Below are 21,183 nucleotides of genomic sequence, written 5' to 3'. Positions count from 1 at the left end.
CCGCGACTCATTTCATTGCAACGGAGCCAAGACTTGGGAAGCAAGCCGAGTCAAGCCGACGGAAAAATGTTTCTATTTAGCTCGCTTAAGCTCTTTATTAAAGGTTCGCTTCTTCCGCAACCGAGACTTGGCTGGCTTTTAGAATCTGCGCTAAAATCCGACCGGAGGCTCACGCCACGCTGAAACTCGAGAAAAAGAGATTGTGGTCTTGTCTATCCTTTTCTCACGAGCACATTCTTTTTCCGCCCCCCAATGTTCCCCATTTCCGTCGTCTTTTCTTCGTTTGTCTCTTTCTCTCGAGCTCGCACTAAGAGAAATCCGGGTGGGTGTCGGGGGAGGGAGAAGAAATTGCGTCAATTACCCGCTGATTTCGGCATCTGATCCACGGATTACGTCCCGCCGCGAATGCTGATCCCTCTTTCGTTTATTGAGCGACGTTTTCGAAATGACACGTCCCGATTCGAGGATTCCGCGATTTCCCGTCACCGGAGGACGCACCCTTCGCCCGTTCACTCAGATAAGAGTAACGAATGCGTAATATACGAAATTGAATGTTTTAATAAACCGAGCTGGCTGCGTCGTCTGCTCGGAAACTCGCAAGATGAAGGAACCCTTGAGTGGATGAATTAGAAAAAGGAGGAAACGGCACAGGTCGAGGTACATTCTCAAGGTTCTATCACGTCATACACGTTCGATAGTTTCATAACTAAAATGTGAAACATCTTCGCATTCGCGTATCGTAAATTCTTTGGTGAAAATGAAAGAAGAAGACCTTGACGAACTGTGGACCCTCCTTCGTGCTCGATTGTCTCTTCATCAGCGTCAGGAAGACGCGGCGCGGAGAGGCTACAAATAATTCCGGGGCGTTATTCGATGGCATATTTTCGATTATCGACCAACGAAGCGTAATCTCGCCGTAAATGGAGGATTGTCTCTGTATAGCGGAAGATGAGGTGCTGCGGGTTCGGGTACTGCGAGAGATCGACGATTCTCCGTCGCTCGACGATGAAAGAACGAAGGAAAAAGAGAAACCATGCGGAAAGAGGTTAGTGGAAAGGAGATGGAAATAAAATTCCGAGGGGCTGAGGAGCTAGAACTTGAGGGGGTTCATGGCGGGTTCAGAAGGTTGGGGTATAGCCACCAGCGGCTCTTTAAAAGAAAGCGGGATAAACAGACAGTTCCAGCAAGGAGGGAGGAAATGTAAATTTCCAGCGAACTGGAAGGAAGAGAAAAGAATAAGGGCTCGAACACCGGAGCGTGGGTATATTGAGTGAGCGACCGGCCCTTCCACCCGCGCCGCCTCGTCCTTGCTTCTTTAAATTTCATGTGCCAATTGTGCGCGATTGTCTTTACTTTGCCTCCTCTTCAGTGGCAGTCGGTTTATACCTAACTCCCGAGGCCTATAGCTTCTCCACTCAACTTTCAAGAACGTATACATCGTACACCGATGGTCTGCGTGACCATGATCGTTTTCTGCCATCGAATCGTCGATTTAGCTGACCCTTTCCTACTCTATCGCTTTAATAGTAATACAGAGAAGTGTATGTATATCGCGCGGGTGAAACGTTAAATACACAAGACACGCGAAAACAACGAGTCAGCTGCTTGTGATGCAATTCGTGCAGGTGCAACCTAACACCGAGTTTATCGCGTTACCGTTCGCTTCTGATTTCTTCAGCCACTATCGAATCAGACAAGTTTTCTGGTATGATATATATATATATATATAGAACTGCGACGGGTAAACTCATTCGAAACTCCACAAACATTCCACTATTATTTCTACGATTAAATTTGTCTGTCGATAATGTACGCGGTGGCTGGAAATAATGAAAAACTTCCATCGAATACGGTTTCAACGACGATCAGCTGGCGGCGATAGCGAGACGTATACGCAAAGAAGTCAACGTCCCTCGGGCGGACTCTCTCGATCGAGATAAATCAAAGAACCGCGGCCTGACGAGGCGAGAGATAGACGTGGCAAACATTCGAAACGTCTCGTCAGGCGGACACGTCGTTTCTCCTGACGAGACTGAAAAGGGATGCAAGTCGACGTTCGCGGAATGATATTCAGAGGGATGAAGGGGACGGACAGAGGAAGAGAAGCAGGAATATCAGTGGTGGTGGTGGTGGTGGTGGTGGTGGCAGAGTTTGCCGGATCGGTGTCCACCAGTGGATAAAGTGAAAGATTCTCTCGACGCGAGGGGGCAGAGAAGAGAGTCGTGTGACAGGGGTTGAAGAAGAAGCACGCCATCCGGATGGTCACCCTACGTGCCAAGAATTTCTCGCGGCGGAAGCCATGGACCTTCTCATTCCCAGTCGTGTTGTAGTATACCAACTGTCTGTCTTTGGATGTTGTGAGTCTCTTCCAACGGACAGAAGGAGAAGAAACGACTGTAAGTGAGAGCAACAGTCGCTGAATAAACACAAAGTCCAGTTAAAGTCGTAATAAATGTCTCCTCCTTTCCGATGGGCTCTTCCGTCTCCGTCGTTTTCGTTCCGCCTTCACCCCCTTTTTCCAGGATCGCCTCTTCTTGCCCTCGTAGCTCGTGTCTCTCTTTCGCTCTTTTCACGGCCGCCGTGCTTGCTTTCCTTTCTTTCGCGGAGACAAACGGTATTGAGGGTGAAAATTGACGGCTTTATCGTGCCGCTTCCGCGAGAACTTTCCGAGGATTTGCCTTTTCCTTCTTGACGGTTTCGTATTTTCCGCTAGACATTTTCCTTGCCAACTTTTCCACCACCACCGTAGCCCGTTTCTCGGACGATTGTCTCGGGGAAAGTCTTTAAGAAAGACTGATTGGACGCAATCATTTGCTCTGTTCGTTTTAATCGCGTCACCCCATCCAACTAATCCCTCGCCCTTCGTCGCGCTCCCACGAATAGAAATATTATTTCTATTCGCAATAAAAATGAAATTGTTTCTTGACGATGCCTGGCAGATATCGTGGCGTAGGCGGAAAAAATAAGTTCGACCAACCAGCAGGGGTATTTCCCCGTTTCCATTATAAAACGGTCGTACCTGGCCGAGTGTTTCAACGACAACGATAAAGTTGCTATGTATACAGCGATATCCGACAACACCGAATAAACACATGGCCGATAGATATTTATTTTTCTGCCTCATGCTCGGCTTAAACCCGGACGAGATACGCGAATAAACAATCCGGACATATGTTTCTCTTCCACTTGTCGTGCACCTTTACATGCAATCGTTCGGTTCAATTATATAACCGATCATTTTATACTTCTATCTCCATCTTCCTCGCAACCGGATATCGTTCTGTACGTAACGCGACTTTGAACAAGATCCGAAGAATATCGCGATAAAACCCATTAATCCTTATGGTTCTCGGGGAAAAGACAGGCAGATACGCCACATCTACCGTCTGTCCCTAACCTTTGCACGATCGGAATAATTTAAGTCGAAGGTTACGGACCTTTGGGGAACGCGATCGATGATAGTTGGAGAGCCTCGAGGCGACGCGGCCACTCGCGGCGGAAATAGCAACGATGACGTACGTTTTTTTCTGCGTGAACAACGCATCGGTCGCTGTCGGGATCAACATTCCGCTTGAACGGTTGTATATGACGCTCTCGATGACGCCAACACTCCCACGCGATTTTCCAGGCACCCTCGAATGGTATTCGGATCGCGAAACAAACATCCTGCGCTTCACGAGTACAGAGAGGACGAATGAGAGAAAGAGAAAGAGAGAGAGAGAGAGAGAGAGAGAGAGAGAAACAGAGATAGAATACGTCCTTTCGAGCTCTGTTGTTTCGACTCGCCACAAATATTTACCAAATATCGATCCCCCTCCTACCATGTAACCCCTTCCTGTCCCCTTTTTCCGCTATCTCCGTCGCACAGAGAAGGGAGGAGGATACGCAAATTGCATTTGCGTTGACCGCCGCTACAGTCCCGACATCGTCGATATTTGTACTAGGTTGTGTATCGAGGCGGAGATTGGCGGATCGCCAATTAAAATCTGCGTACTCGTCCCCTGTTCGCAAGGCAAGAACGCTCTAGTCGAGTTGTTATAATCGTGGATTCGCTTACAAATTTATGAGTCATTTTTTTTTTCCTGTCTTCTCCTTACACGTGGTGAAAAGTTAAGTGAATCTTAAGTACGACCAAATCGATTCTTTGCGATTCTGGGGCGTTTATTCTGTCTATCGTTTCATTTATCTCATTTTAGTAAATGAACCTCTTTTTATTGGAATTTGATATCGCGCAGTTCTTTACGTGCGAAAACTACGCAAACTTTATATGGTTTCGTTAACTTCGTATGCTCTCTGTATATAATCGATCGAGTATCAGCAGTCACAATCACACGATTCTGGTTGTTGCACATATAATCTTTTCGCAATACAACACGAGACTTAGACTTCGTATTATGCTATCATACGTAATACCTATTAACACAAAAACACGTTATCTCTTAATAAATAGTTAAACGATAAACTGTTGGCAGTACGTATTCTTTATATATAACACCAGATATGTAAGACGTGCTAACGATAAAGAAGTATTTATTCTCTATATTCCTCATTCTGAATTCCTCGTCATTCTATTACACTGTTAAAGAGGTAAATGTATTGAGATGACAAACTTCACTCGTATCGTTGACGATCTTGAAGCTTTCTTTATTAAATTAGGTAATAGAAATATCACTATATATACCATAATCATCTATTATAAGAATGTGAAAATATATCCAAATTACGAACAGTTTCGGCAATAGCTAAACGAGTTTTAAACGAAGGAATGAACAGAGCTTCAGAGGATTATTTCTGAATAATTTCCGAAGTTTGTGTTCTTTGATAAAGTCGTTAATGCACGAGATAGATGACATTAGGTTTGATTCATAGCTTTCAAAGCATCAAAAATGCAAGCGTTTATCGTGCGACGAACGTCCCCCCGCTTTGCTACCACTTTCTGGTGGACATATGTATTATGCAGATCGCTCGAATAACGGTACAGCAGTCGTATGTTGACTTCCACGGCTAGTAATAGATAGCGACGCGTTATTTTTAACGAAATTGCGAGCTGCCTTGGGATAATGTTAGCTTCCGTCTTTATACGCGAGGTCTATATAACGTTTTATTGATCCGCCAGCGTTACAAACACGTTCCGGATATTTACTGTCCGCAATTTCTTTCTCTTCGAAGGACTTGGTCTATACACGAGCGTACGAGGCAAATGCTGGTTTACCTGACCATCGTTTCTTTAATGAATATTGACTTTAAAAATATTCCAGCACGTTGATACCAAACAGAAGACCGACCGAGCTAAGCAATCAAAAAATTTGATCCAACAGTCGTAAGCACAGTTGCGTTCGGGGGATGGAAGGGGAAAATAATTAGACAAAAGAGTTGGCTAATTATCATGGAATCGAGGATTCTCTTTGTCGGATCGAAGGCAAACGTACGATACGGAGGCAAAGGTGACGACGAGCAACGGCGTAGATCGTTAAAATAATAAAGGTTGTTATTGAACCGGCGGGCATTCAGCGCAAAAATTTGAATTCCTCCCGGTCTGCATCTGTCGCTGCTCGGTTTGTGTGCCTTGCCTCCCTCGCTTTCCTTTTCGCCCGTTTCCTCGACGAACGTTCCGAGAACGAACCGTGCGTTCCCTTCAGCGCAATATCCAAGAGAACGGCTCGACATTATGCGAGCTATCGATACTGTACGCGGTTGCGGCTACGCTACGTCGTATTATTAAAGACGCTCCGCGAACAGGAAGGGGCCAAGCGAAAAGAGAGGAGAACAAAAAAAAAAAGAGGAAAAGAGGAAGAGAGATCAAGAACGACTCGAGAAGGCGAGAAGCAGAGTGGGAAGATGACGAGGGGATGGTATCGTGAGGTGGAAAACGGTGATTTCGACGATGCTGTTTTTTCTGTTTCCGTCGCGGCATGAATATTCCAGCACGCGCATCTGCATAGGTTCTCGTTCGAGAAAAAGGAGAACGGGGTGAAAGAATCAACCGGGTGGTGTGGGTTAAAATGGAAGAAGAGACAGAGGATAAAAAGGAAAAATGGAGAAGAGAAATATACGAGGAGAGAGCGAAGCTTTGAGGAGGAGGGTGGGTGGGTGGGTGGGGGGGGGGAGTCTCAACGAAAAGTAAAACCGAAGGCTTGCCTTTCCACCGGTGACGTATTATGCGAGAATCGTGAGGTAGGGGGTTGGAGACGCGGGGTTGCGAAGGAGGTGGCAGAATGTGGGCGGCTGGAAAGGTGGATGGCGGAAGATGGAAGGCGAAGAGTGGCGGGGGAGGACGTCGTTTGGCAATCTTAGGGGGATTCCGTGGATACAATGGGATCTCAATACATCACCTCGCCTAACCCAACGCCCACCCCCGATCCCCACCAACCGCCTTGTACCCCTTGGTGTTCCTCCTCTCGTGCCACTTCCTCGAACCCCCGCGTTCGTCCCGTTTGCACCAGCACCAACGAGCTTCCCAGATGCCGTAATAGCTTAGGAGCCGGCGTAATAGCTGCCACTGCCTTCCTAGAGAGAGTTATAGTTCAACAACGCAGAAATGGAATCGCGAGAGGAAGCAGCAGCAGCGATAGCAAAGTGTGCGACAGAGAGAGAGAGAGAGAGAGAAATGGAGGATTGGAGAGACGAACTGCCAGGTGGAAGTGGTGTAAGTAGAACTATAGAGGAGAAGAGAAGAGGAAAGTTGCATGGAGACGGTGATGGGGCACACGAGAATTGTTATACAAAAGGACGAAGAGGGGACGAGCGAAGATATCGAGCCAAACGACAGAAGGATGCAATAACCACGACGAAGGACTAACGATTACGGAGATGCGGAATGTCGCGTACGGAACGATGCATCGCTTATTGTAATATTTTCGAAACGAGAAGAGCTTTCAGAGGAAGGAAAGGAACCAAATTTTACGATGAAATTGGGTCGTAGGACCTTGACTCAGCTTTTAATTCAATCGTGCAAAATTAAATGGAACGGTTAATCTAATAGTCTATTCTGTTAGCGTCAGTTCCTTTCTATGACTTCTCGTTCAATTATTGTAAATAGAATGAATTGTAACTTCTTCCAATAAAAGTCTTAATTTTCTTCGAATATATGGAAACGATAGTTTGCGTTCAACATTCGGAAGAGGTATATTATACGTTCCCCAAAAAAATTGGCTACAATGACGATAAAAAGAGAATGACAAGGAACGAGGATTAACGACAGTGTCGATGTAAAAAACAAATTCGAACGATATTTATCTTTTATAAATTTTTTACCAGTTCGCTAGAATACGCAGAGTGCTATATTAAATCAATTGTCATACGGAAGAACGTGCACTTCACTGTCGGAGAGGAAACCGTAATCGAAGCGTTTCGAGAGCTAGCCACGGCAGCGAGCGAGATGGAGAATAATTAATAGCAGGGACACCGTGTGTAACGAGATATAAGTATTACTCGGAGCGAATCGCGCGGATCTCCGGCTGGTTCCGTGTTTGGAAACCTCCGAGTACTTCAAATACGTTTATCGAGCTTCAATTCCACCTTTCTATCTCCTAATACGGATGGATCGTAACGCGATATTCGTTCCCCTGAAACGATTTATTTTATACCCTGGTCCAGACGTCCGCGTTACATCGTCCTATACTTTATGTCCGTTCCAATGATCCGTAATATATAAATCTAATTGACGTACATACACAGTATCGGTTTTTACATTCAAATTCCTTACGATCCTTAGGATTTTCTATTCCGAAGAAATTGCGAAAGCCGTAGAAAAGAATAAACGAAAGAAGAAATCAGCATTCCTCGCGAAGTAAAATTACACGCGTCGAACATCCCCCTGTGAAAATTTGTTCGAAGACAAGGTCTATAGATGGTGGAGACGAACGAATGGAGAATATGGCAAAATCGTTGGAGTTCGATATCGTGCGATCACGTCCGCGTGCTCGCGCCATTTCTGTTTACCGTGCACCTAGCACGGATGCATTACGTGATGCTGAATACCGTAATCCTGCATTCCAGTCGCGAGCATCCTGCAAGGCAGAAAGAATCCCGCTTTGCGCCCCAGTCTGTCCTGTTCAACCACCCCCCCCCGTTTCCTCCCCACATGCCATCGCTACCTTGCCAGTTCGTGCCACCCTTCTCCGTCTCGCAGCGTCGTCGTGTCTTCTCCCTCCAACCTCGTCCGCCCCCTGTACACCGAAAACGTAGAAGGTGCATATTCAGGAGAGTAGCTCGTGGAAACTTCGGGACGTTGACACCAGAAGCTGGATTCTGGATGGTTGGGTTGGACACAACCCGTCCGTTAACATAGTACCCCCTATGCGAAATTGGTAGGGGGTGGGTGGTACAGCCTGTAAGAGCAAGGCGAAGGGAGCGAGAGAGAGAGAGAGAGAGAGAGAGAGAAAGAGAGAGAGAGAGAGGAGAAAGGTAGAAAAGCAAGGCAAGGGGATGTGTCCCAGCTAGACGTTCCACGGGTGGAAGGCAGAAAATTCTTGGTCGACCGTCGTTAGACGAAGAGGGCCGTTATTACGTCGACCTCGTCGTCCTCCTCGTCGTTGTCGTCGTCGTCGTCGTCGTCGTGGCTGTCGACGTCGACGTCGTGCAGTTGTAGGCCACGTCGCCCCGTGGAAAAGGCGTGGCAACGTCGCGTTCGCGCACCTTTGCACCTGGTGCGCCGGGGAAGACACGCCTCCGTGGAATTCCTCTCTCTGGTCCGCCTACACGCCCGTTCCTCTCGTTCTCCATCTCTGTCACTCTGTCCGCATCCCTCTGCCTCTCTCACTCCAACTCGTCCTGGCTCACTCGTCCATCCGTTCTCCACTCCTCCGTTCGTCTCGCTCGTCGAGGCTAAGAGAGGAGATCTCGCCGATCTCTATTCTCTTCTCTACCTCCCCCTCTACTCGCGCCAACGTCACCGCTACTGCCATCCTCTCTTTCCTCTATCCACTACTTCTGGAGCTCCACCACCAGTTCTATCTTCCGTAGCAGGGAGAACCAAGCTCCTCCACCACCACCGCCACCCACTACTACCATCGTATCAACTCCACCGCCACCACCGTCGTCTCCTCCTGGACTACTCCGCCGCCACTATCCTGCTTTAAAATCGTTTCGGCTAAATGCATGTGTGTTTCGTACGTATGTACGTACGTAGACGAAAATCCGCCGGTGGCTGAGACGCATGCTCGTACAGAGTAGCGTAAAGGATACAACACGAGGCAACCGGAGTATGTGTTCTATTCACACACACGTTCAAATGCGCGCGCAATACTCGCCTCCGCTCTGCCAGCTAGCAGTGCCATCCGCCCACTCGGTATTCACGCCGTTCCACGTGACCCCCCTTAAACCGTGCTTGTGCCCCTTCTACCAGCCAAGCTTTCGGGGGAAGGAAAGGAAAAAAGAAAGAGGAAATAAAAATAGGGGGCGAAGCGGAGAGTTCGAGTAGAGGAGAGATGCTCGCGAGCGGGCGCGATTACCGCAGACTCGCGGAATCCCTTTCCGCTCCCCCTCCCTCAACCCCTCTCATGGAACTTCCTTTTTTTCACCTCTCTCTCCTTGAGATGCGAACTACCGTCGGGACGTTACCGCGTACGCGTCTACCTAGCGAGAGAGCGGCAGGGGAAGGACGTACGTATTGATCAGGGCCAAGTAATGTCTGGAGATGCAGTCGGAATTACTTTGGGTCATTTGATTTCTATGCCCTGTCACGACGAGTCGATGGAAACCGAATTTATCCCCTTCAGCCTGTTCAGATTAAGTGCACGATTAAATGCACGTGTTTCGAGTTTCTCCATGGAGGGATATTCGCGAGACGCTCGATCGTCCTCGTAGTTAGATTCAAAGGGAAAACTTTTCGAAAAATGAGGAGTCACTCGTTTGGATAAATGATCAGTCTGATACTGATTAGCCGCATTTCCTTTGTCCGTCGATTCCAACTTTTGTTATATATTGTCCGATGTAGCGAAGAAAAGAAGTCTACCCTGCGGACCAAGGGGGAGGAGTAACGAGCACAGGCGAAGGAAATCGAAACTCTGCGGGAACGTTAAAGAAGTCATGTATGTACACGAACGAATGGGGAAGAGGCGAAGATAAAAGGGGATTTTCTCCCTTGGTACGTCTCAGTGGAGGAAGGAGAAGTCACGTTTGCGGGCTACGCGACTCGGACATCCCTTATCCCGAAGTCTGACATTCGTAACGAGCGGTCGGTAGGACAAAAATTACCGGCAGAACGTAAAATCAAAAACTATGTTTCTTTTACAACCCTACGGAATAATGCATGTCGTAAATCGGTTTCCTCCGACCGAATCGAACCGCTATGCTTCCGCCAGCGACGGAGTTCAACGTGAAGGGACGCGCGATGCAGATTTAATTAAAACTGGTAGACCGGACATAGAATGAAAAAAATAGAGCAAGTTCATCGTCTTCTCGTGTATCGATCCTAGAAATTTAACGCGGACCTAAATTCCAACTAGCCCGGAAAAAATTGACAAAGGCTCTTCTCTATTCCAGTTAATTATCGCGCTGCGCGATCGAAAAGCGAAGTTCCGCCCTTCGAGAAACTAAAAGTCCAAGGATGAAAATTCAAACAACGCGGCGGTTATTAAATTAAAGATAAGGCGATACCGGCACACGCGAGCGTGCTTAAAAACTTGGTGCCCTTTTCGCGCTGTTCGAGATCGAAATCGCAAGCTGCGAATACTCGAGCGTGAGATCACGCCTGTTGGCAATTATTTACCGAGTCTCGAGCCTCCCCTTCATTAAGACACTAATTACCGGCGTGCATACGCGTGCATGTAAGAAGTTGGAGCATATATAGAGAGAATCAGCTACTGTTCTGCCAGCTCGTACCTACAAACTTCCGACGTTGTATACTCGCCGAGTATAGCGATATGGTGGAAACGTTCGCACGATCCAGACATCTATTTACAAGGTTGCACGTCTCGGTTACGTTGGCATACCTAATTCGACTTGACTCGCCTCCTTGGATTTCGTCGCTCATTAATATCCGATCGAGGGAGAGATCAACCCTTATTAGCATCGTTTGCAGCATTTTACAGCATATGCCATCACTTTCTACGTAAATAGAAAAATAAATCGGAATCACAAGATGCAATTTTCCTATGCGACGGAATTCTGTCCTCCTTAATTTGTATTATGTTCGTTTGTAAAGTTTATAGCGTTCCTGAGAATCTATGTAATCTTCTTCTATTATGTATTTATGTATTTACGGAATCGAGAAAAAATGAAAAGATTTTCGAAAAATATTTATTCAATAAAATTTTTATCCTATGGCAATGGATTTCCTTTTATTTCGTTTAAATTTTCCAAACACATGCTAGATTAACCTGTTTGAAAAGACACGATGAAAGATTCTTTGAAGTTTGAAGAAAAAAATCAACCAATTTCCACGTGATATATCGCGAAGGGTCAAGCAATAAAACAGGTTGAAAAGAGGTGTGTCGAGCAACAGCACGTGGTGTTTCGCGGCAGAGGCTGCGTTTCCCACGCGTGGGGGATGACAGGGGTGTACACGGTCGGCCGATCAGTGGGTAGAGGGGTTGTTTAGAGTGAGCGAAAGAGAGGAAGACAGACGGTAAAAGGGAGGAGGAGAGAGGCGTTGAGGAGGGGTTGAAAGCACGTGGTGCTGGCGACGCGCGCCTCTCCAGCTACGGCTGGCTGTATATCTATCGAGCTTTCCACCCCCAGCATCCCCCCCACTTGTTGTGCTTTACCGTGTTGTGTTGCTATGTTGCCTTGTGTATCGAGAAAGTTCAACGCCGGCTAGACGATGTTTCCCATCCAACACCGGCCGTCAGAATCAACAGGCTTCTCTCCTCTCCTAAAGTCGCTCGCGTCTCCTTCCTCTTTTCTCTCTCCTCGAAAGGAAGGATCGAAGAACGAAACTTTTTCAACAAGATTAAAATTTCATGATACGTACAACGTGCAAGTCAGGGGAATAGAATTTTGATCGGGACGAGAAAAAACTGGCCACGACAAATCTCATTTCGAGATTTACCAACGTGGCCAACTTTCTTTTGATTACGTCGGGGACGTTGCTTCGGGAGATCCAATATTTCTTTTTTTCTCCATATTACCCCTTCTTTTTTTCGAGAAACTATCGTATTATCGGTAAGTAATTTTGGAAATTTCCTCCGAGGTAGAAGAATTAGATGAGACGTCTATTTTATGAAAACTAGTTGGCTTTTGAAGAGAAGCGAGAGAGAAGAGAATTAGAAACGAAACTTTTCGTTTGCTAAATTCGCGAGATTCCAACGGTACCCAGTTTCCTCGACGACGTCTGCCGATCTTCGACCAGCAACTTCGTTGATTATCGAAAGGGTAACGTACAGCGATGCCGAGTTCTTCAAGGGGATGTATGATTATTGAACGCCCGTTCTCGGTCGAATTTTAAGGGCGGCAACCCTAAAGGGAATATTCCCGCCCTTCATTTCCTACCGTTTGTTCCAAACTTTTAATTTCGACATCAATCCCAAAAGCTTATATTGCAATAACTTTCAATTTACATTTCAGAATCAATCGCTTAGGCCACGTGTGTTTTCTGAAATAACAATCATTGTGTATATTCATACGTAACAATGGAAGATAGAATGTTTAATGTATTCGAGGTGTGTTCAGATGTCGACGAAGCAATTTTTGAAACATTCGAAAATGTAGTCCACCATCTCGCGGTAAATGGCAGATTCGGGGATACGAGTGACTACCCCGAAGGAAACATCCCCCGAGATCTTTAACTCCGTAGTCCTTCAGGAGCTGGCGGGTTACTTGGTATGCAAGAAGTATAGCCATTCATCTCCCGATCTCCGGCAAAGGCCCGACCTCCGGATATAAATTAGCTTTTGTTTAGCATTCAATGCAAGCCGCCTTTTCCACTGGCCATGCCCTTGCTTTTGGCTGATCCACGGTTAGACAGCCACCTGCTCGAACCACCCTTGGCAATACGATGCAATTAATGTAGCCACTGGCTGCCTCTAGGTCGAGCCAATTAAACATTTGCGACTGCTATGAAAAGGAATTGCCCCCGACGTTAAAAGGGAATTAAATTCCCGAAGGTATCGGGATCGGAATTCGACGTAAAAATTTCCGTTTGCTACATCGTCGAGTACGTAAAAACGAAGGAAATGGAAAAAGAATTTAGTTATCGATATGTTGAACAACTTTCTACTTCCGACAGAATCGCTTCGTTGGAGGATTTTGAAATTTATTTAAATCCACACACTTTTCACGGCAATCTGTATTTCCGTGGCAAAGTCAGGAAACTCTAGAGTGGCGAATAATGAAACGTGCGAGCCGAACGGCTGAAAAATCCTGCGAGATAAGCGAGGAGACCGTAGAAACGTCGAGTACGTGAGGTACATTGTCCGTCGCCGAATCTAGGAGGTTTAATCTATCATTACGCGGCGGAGAAGGAACAACCGTCGGGGGCGAAAAGCCGCGGTAACTAGCAGGGAATAATTAATAAATGCGAGGATGCATTAGTATGCGTGGTGTAGGATGAGTTCGTGCGGGCCGTGAAGTCGAATGAACGCGGACGCGAAACTGTGTTTGAGAGAGGAGCGGAGAGTCGCAGGAATTATAAAATAATAAAGAGAAAATTACGTAATGTGAGGATCAGATGAGAATTAGAGGACAATGAAGACGGGGTAAACCAGCGCCGTCTAACGGGCTAGACCACCTAAAGGGGTGGGGAGAGGGTAAAAAATAGGGAAGGGGAGAGGCGAGCAAAGGGATGGGAAACGGAGGTCGAGGACCAGACGTCTTAATGTCTGCATCGTCGAGAACGCGTCCCTTGCGCATGACTATCTCTCCGTGGGCTTACATCTTTCCGATAAGAAGCTCCGCTTCTACGAATAAACTCGACCATTTCTAAATTCTTGTACTGCCACGGACTTTAAATTAATAACGTTACGCAAACATATACGTAATGGAAGCAATCTACGAGGACAGGATTTTTCCATTTGAAAGATCAATGGAATCTTTGAGATTTCATTAAAGAAGCGGTAGCTCGAGGGAATCGCACGAAATTTATCGGACACGTAGGAGGCGTGATCTCGTTCGCCTCGCCGCTAATCGGGCTTCCTAATTAGTAGTCAGGCGACGTATACCCGGCTGCGACTTTGTAAATGGTAACAATGTTATGTAATTAGGTAAAAAGTTCTGTAATCAAGAAGTAGATCTTCTCAGGCAAGACTCTCTCTCTCTCTCTCTCTTTCTCTCTTTTCGCCTCGAACCAGCCCGCCCCTCTCATTCGTATTAAAATAGTCCCGCTAGGAAAGCGTGCGTTGTGCCCTGCATATCTTAAAACCCAGGGGTTGCGAGGGAAGAGACCGGGGCTAAGATCCGCCACCCCCATCCGGTTCTGATTTTTCTCGCGATTCATATTGCCCACGGACGAAAGAGCGCTGCGGATTACGTTTCGAAGGAGATCGTAGCGTTTCAACCCCCTTTTAAATTTCATCGATATTTCCACGCGCCGAAAAAAAAAGGGAAAAAAAAGAAACATTTCCCATCTACCCCTTGGTTGGTGAGTGTACGTGGCGAGCGGTTTATAATACCGTCGCGAAATTCACCGAGTTCTAATCGCGTCTGCCGATCGGTCGCGATAAATTCAACCGCCTTTAATTATTTCGCAAGGCGCAGAGAACCAGCGCGGCCAGTTTATTCGAGCGGTTACGATGTTTAATGAAACAGGATCGAACAAGCCGGCCAGGTATAACGTTTGCACGTGCACGATCGACATTAGTCTTCCTGATATCATCGTATCGGGCGAGAATCATTCGCGAAGTCAACGAAACCAGCCGAAACTGTTGACGTCAGTCTTTCCAACGACAACGTATGTTTGTGTAGAGTCACCGATGATCTCATTGTCCCGTACTCACATACGTAAGCGAACTAGCCTACGAGCGTTTTTCGCGCGTGTATCGTGGAATCGAGCTGTGTTCCTGGCAACCTATGCGCGTTTGTTGGCTTCTTAGAAAGCGACGAATACGTGTTCCAAGTCGCATGCATAATATCTCTTCTACGGGCATCCTCTTCCCGCGCCTAGACGAATCATCGCTCGTCCTTGTGGAAAACGTTGTTTAACTTTTCCTTTATCGAACACGGAAACATTGTAACGTTACGTTAGAACGTGGTAAAAGAGGTAGAAGAATGGCAGAGATTTAGAACGGGTAATGCGGAATGTATTGAAACGATAGTCTTTTTGTACGCGTGCCAATACACGGTGGAATTTAGGTTTTTCCATCTATATTAGTAGTTCCACCCATATTTCGAATTACCTACAATTATTTAAATTAGAATCATTTTTCACTTAACTGAGAATCATTCGAATTCTCAAAATTGCACTGTCGCAAATCTATAAAGTTTCTATAGAAAAACGTGAATCAGTCGTTTCGATTATCCTGGTAATTTTAGTGTAAAATATATTGAACGAGGCAACATCGATTTTCAAAATGTAGAACACTCAAAATCATTCTACCACTTTCGACGTAATTTTAAATCATCGAAACTTGCGATTAGGATTATTATTCTTTTATACGTTTCGCTATAGTATCTTCGTTTCGACGCACTTTAAACGAAAAGTAAACACGATACCTACGATTTTTTCGAAGTTCGGATGAAAGGTTCTCGATGAAATTGGTACGTTCGAACGTAGAAATAGAAGACAAATTGTAAGTCTGATCGCGATGCAAAAGCGATCTTAAGCGTCTTACATGATTGCGTGCAGCAAGGATACGTACGATATTCGTGGCAGTGTATCGGCACACTGACACGCCGAAACGAAACGATTTCAATAAACATGCTTGACGCACACGTACGTGCAAAGTGGCACGAATGGTTTTTTCCTAGAGCCGGCTACGTGCGTGGGCGGCATCGACTTTGCTTCCCTATCGCACGTAAAAGCCAAGATAAACGTTATTTATTTTTTTTTCTCTTAACTGTGTGTATACCAACTGTAAACTCGTGTGGGTGTGATTCGCACGTTGTGTCGTGCGCATAAGCATCGGTGAATGAAGACGTTGTATCGCAATAAGACGATACGGTTACTATTCGATAAAATTAAATCCAACGATACTTGAACGCGGATATTGGCGCCCGGATCGTCGATGTAAATCGCTGGTAAAATACGACGAAGCTGGTTACATTAACCACGTTGGCAATTGCGTGTTACGTTCGTTCCTCGTTGCTTCGTATCGCGTACGATTTAGATTGCACGTCACTCTCCGTTTATTTAACTTTACCAGCACGCGCATTATTTGCGTTACAATACAACGTTTACGTCACGGCCCCCTCCCACCCCTCCGCCCTGGCATTTCGTGAAAATGTGCATTCTTTTAAATAACGATATATCAAGTTGCCGTTTGGCTCGAGTACATGGGTAAATAAACCGTCTAAACGATCCAATCGCGTCGTAATGCAAGTTTCACGCGCATCGTAGCGATTACGTACGCAATTCTATTCTTTCCTTCGTGCAAGACAAACGATTCATTGTTCCTTTGTAAGAGGCGATTACGTGAAATATAAAATCGAAAGCACTGGCGCTGTCAACTCTCGATTTGACTAAATCTTTCAATTGTGTATCCCCAATTGGCGACGATCGGTACGAAGGATCAAGATCGAGAAGCAAATCGGCGAAGAAAGGGAAAAAGAAGAAATTACTTCGGGCGCGTAAAGTTTTCCCTAAATCGTAGGACACGTTTCGCTCGTTAAGGGTCGTCGACGGATAAGTAACGACGGCGCCGGGCGTCGGCGGAGTGGTCGGTCGAGAGAGTAACAGCAGGAATGGATGGGACGCGAGTTAGATGGTAGAGGACGCGGTAGCAGGCTGGAATTAAATAAAAATAAAACGCGAGATAATAACGTTAGCGAAGGAACCGAGAGCCCAAGACAAATAGCCGAGGGAAAACAAAGCGTATTATAAATACCGGGTGACAGGACGAGTTGGTGCGGCAGAGTAGCGCGAGCGAGTAAGAGGGTGGTTTTCAACAGGACTGAGGCGGCCAGAAGAAGGAAAAATGGGGGGGGGGGTTGGTTGGTGGTTGGCAACGACGACGACGACGACGACGACGATGACGACGACTACGAGAGGACGGTAGTGACCGTGTCGTGTCCTGCGAAAAAGAGAGAAGAAAACGCTCGGAGAAAAGCAGCGAACGATGCCCCTCTAGCATTTTTGCTACCTGCGGACACAATGAGTGGCCGGATTTCTTTTTCCGTGGTCGTTACTCACCCTCCCACCGAGGGATAGTATTCTTATCCAAGCCGGAATTACAAATTTCAGACACCGAGCCCTTGTGTCGGACAGGATTCTGACTGCGCGTTATATTCTCCTCCAAAGTGGCTTTGCTTCGCGCGCTCTTCTTTTACAATTACCCTATCTACCCTCTCTACCCTTTTCCTATTTTATTCACTCTCTTTTCCCTCTTTTCTTCCTCCCTTTTCTCCGCGTTCCTCCCTTTTCGTTCTTCATTTATTTTTTGGCGTTCGGACAGAAAACGGACGAAATACGTATGTATTGTGGATTACTCACACTGGGACGAGCGTGGCCGCGCGGATTCAGCTGCCAAGGAACCGTCGATGGTTGGAACTGTTCCTTTCCCCACGAACCGTTATCGAACGGATTCTCACCGATGTGTCCCTGCAAGAGAAACGTACGATTAGCATCAGCATTGTTTTAGATCTTCCAGAAACCTGTGCTTTCAAACTTCCAATCAGTCACTCCTTGATTCTCACCGAAGAAAATCAGAGAAAATTAGAAGAAGTTACATGGATCGAAGAGAAACTCGGTGGAATAAAATCACGCGACTCGACTTCTTTTTTTGGTAGAACGAGTCTCATTAACACGAAGAAGCAACTTCGCTCTCCGACAATTTTGCGGGAAAATATTTATTTCTCTCGCGGTATTTTCCTCTCGAGAGGCAAGCGAGCGAAGCCCTCTCGCGAAGAAAAGAGACATCGATCTCCGGGAGTTCGCAGTTTCAAAAGTTTTTTTCCTCGATGCTCCTCCACGCAGCGCTGAGCTTATTTTTGTAATATATTCCGCACCCTCCGCCGCCCTTTCTCGACTTTGCACCCCGTAAGCCTTATTTTTCTTTTAACTTTATTTCTAACCTAGAATCCCGCGACTGCGAGAGGTGGCACGCGCATAAATCAGCCGGTATAATGAGAACACTTCGTCTTCGGCCGGCTCGCCCTCTCGCTCGCAGACGCATCCCTTACGGGCCGCCTATTATATCATTCTTTACTTCGCCTGTGGATTTCTGCCTGCCGCGATTATATTAATATTCGTTCGCACGACTCGGGACTTTGCCCTCGATCTCGTCTGCCATCCACGCGATTTCGATGCGTCCATCACCAAGGGTGGTTTTCCTACCCCTCTCAAAAAATTTCTGTTCATTCGATTGCTCGATTCCTATGAAATTTTTGGCCTTGTTTTGTAAGATTGATATTTCGTGCATACACACAGAAAGCAGTCGAACATTACGCGTTATACGAAAGATATTGAAATTCCATTAGCGCTGTTATGAGACTCGACTACCATACTTATATTTGGCGCGTAAAATTTTAGTAAAACCGGCGTGACCCACCGGTGGGCCACATCTTCTTTTTACCGCCAGGCGACGTGTATTTCACGCCATATACGTTTCCAATTTTAATTTATAAAAATGCAATTTAACGAAAAATGGAATAAAAGTCAAATATTATTGAAGAAGGTACGAACGAAAAATCGCGCCAGCGTGTTAAATGATTCTTACTTGACGCATTTTAGCGTTGGCACTATTTTCTTTTCTCAAGAATGAAATGTAGATCGATGAGTATCCATTTCCATAGCACAGTGTAGATAAAAATTAAAGTAATTTCAGAAGGTACTAAGTTGAATTGTCATTTCCGTTCAACGAATAAACAAACTTTCGTTACAGCGGTTCGACTGTTTTAATAGTCAGAGCCTATTTTAATGATTCGTTAGCATGGAAGAACGAATGAAGACCGAGTATCGCAATTAGCTGTATTGAATCAGAGGAATTCCTGCATAATCAAAGATCCGTGGAATTAATCGTCGTTCCTATTACGTCCGATCGAAGAAGCTACAAATCAACGACTTGGCACGATTATTTTCTCACGAACTGTTAGGACGAATCGTCTAACAATCGGCGAGAGCTAGTCGTTCTGCCGTTTTATTCGACCGTGCAAAGAACTTGTTCCATAAGCGGCAAGGTACAAGGTAGAAATAAACAGTGGCGGTGGAAAATAATGAACCGGATAGCATATATAAATACCCCAGCGGCTATTGAAGTACATTGTGCGCTTCATTTGCATGAGGCAGCCGCGTTCTCGACGCGCAGCTGGACATACACGCGACAAAAGAAACGCGCAAACAAAACACGCAACGCGGCCACATCGTCGTGTGCCACGCAGTGGCCTAACGTTCCGCGTTCCACCTTCTCGACCGACGGTGCGTCCGATGCCATCCGGTATCAAAGCGAAACAATGTGTCCCTATACTCCCTTGGCTTGTAACTTATGCACACTTTCAGTCGTCGTGTTCGTTGTTCTTTCGTCTTCGTCGTTCCTGTCTGTCCCACATACCTTGTTTTCGATACAAAGTATGCTGGATGCAATTAGCTTGAACGCGATTCACGACGAGAATTTGTTGCCACGTGGACAGATGGATGGATTAACGAGCGACGAGCGTGAGAGAAGCGCATAAGTTGCCCGATTTCGACGATGCGTTGATAGCGTGCACGTTGGTGGAGCGTGATGTACGATAAACGAGCAGCATCGAGCGATCGACTTTTACGTTTGTCAGATTTGACGGATCTCCCATTGGGAGTAGAAACATTTATCCCACAAATAAATATGCAGAATACGAGATGAGAATACCGGATGATGATATTAAGAAAAAATTGTACGCGTATTTGGAACAAGAAAAATTATGCAGATGTACTGTGGAGTAGAATCGAGTGGCAAGAGGAATCTTCATGGGCGGTGAAAACGTAAAAAGGATATAAAATTAGTATACAAGGCGGCAATAAAAACGATGATCGACGAAGATTACTCGGGGAGTTCTTCGTAGGACACTCTCTGACGAAATGAAACGTTTTATCGGTCGGCCGTGTCTACAAAGGGAGTGTGGGGGAGCCGAGGGGGTTGCGGAGGAGCACGACGGGGGCGCGAGAGCCAGTGATTGTAATCATATTTTCAGAGGGACGGATTTATGCAACGCACCGCGCCGTCTCTGTACATAAAACGCATTTAAAATTCTCCAGGCAGCCAGGAAAGGTGGCTCCTGTCCCTGTCGATAGAACAGGCAGCTGGGAGAAGGGAGGGGGGTCGTGGAGCGCCGCGGGGGTTGTAATTGGCAATATCTATCGAATTTTACAATAAATCTCACCGAGCCCCGAAGGAGAGCCCACGGGGGTGGGACGTAGCAATAAAACACCGGGTAGTATCGCGAGGGGCTGCCACACCATGCACTTAACGACTTATCTTATCTTGGAATTAGGTCGCGGTTAGAACTCCTTTAATCCGGGACCAGCACGAATGCCAACGATGTATTCGTTGCTAATTATAACCCGCAAATTCATGACGGTGAATGATTAATAGACTTTTGCGTTTGTTTCTTACGCAGGAAGAAACGGAGGAAGCTTCGTATTAATAGAAAGATGGCCTGTTCCAACGTCTTTCTGTCTTTTGTCAAGAAAATTAGAAATATACAAATTCGTTGTGATTCGAAGATAAAATGGTACGGAAGAATCAAAGTGTTTGCAGCAATATGGAGACCAATGTTCGAATTGTGTTTGTATCGAAAGCGTAATATAGGTACAGGTTTCGTACTGAAAAGTGCAATGTTCATTATTACGGATATTAGTTCGCTATATGAATTTATAGAACGTTTGAAAAAGTAACTGGATTTTATTTCTTTTTTTTATTTGACTTCGTATCGATGTACGTTGGTTTACTCAAATTTCTGGAAAATAGGGCTACATATCTCTATTGCAATAGCTGCTACAAATGGTAAAAAATTCGAGACAGTTCGGCTGAGATATCTTTTGAAAACACGCTTTCATTGGATAAATGGCTGAAACGACTAGACCTTGGAAAAACAGGCGTTAATATTTACTCTGATTCGTGGCCTTAAACGATCCACCGGAGTGATGCAGTCACAGTCGTAATTAATGTTGACTTCACA

At 46.0% G+C, this 21,183-nt stretch overlaps 1 protein-coding gene across 18 annotated transcripts in view; it reads right to left on the bottom strand.

Moving 5' to 3' along the window:
* FoxP (forkhead box transcription factor P) overlaps positions 1 to 21,183 on the bottom strand; it is a 245,191-nt gene that overhangs the window by 105,933 nt on the left and 118,075 nt on the right. For all 18 annotated transcript variants that reach the window (XM_069125045.1, XM_069125030.1, XM_069125031.1 and 15 more), the window contains one exon: positions 17,525 to 17,632. Coding sequence is in view for 11 of the 18 variants with exons in the window: in XM_069125030.1 (XP_068981131.1) it covers positions 17,525 to 17,632 (108 nt within the window). In the remaining 7 variants the exon portion in view is untranslated. The remainder of the gene's footprint in view (positions 1 to 17,524; positions 17,633 to 21,183) is intronic.

The sequence above is a fragment of the Bombus flavifrons genome, chromosome 12, assembly GCF_040668555.2.
Source record: "Bombus flavifrons isolate JBK064 chromosome 12, iyBomFlav1_principal, whole genome shotgun sequence".
Classification (NCBI taxonomy): Eukaryota; Metazoa; Arthropoda; class Insecta; order Hymenoptera; family Apidae; genus Bombus; species Bombus flavifrons.
Note: the sequence above shows the minus strand (reverse complement) of the source record. Positions and strands in the feature narration are given on the sequence as shown.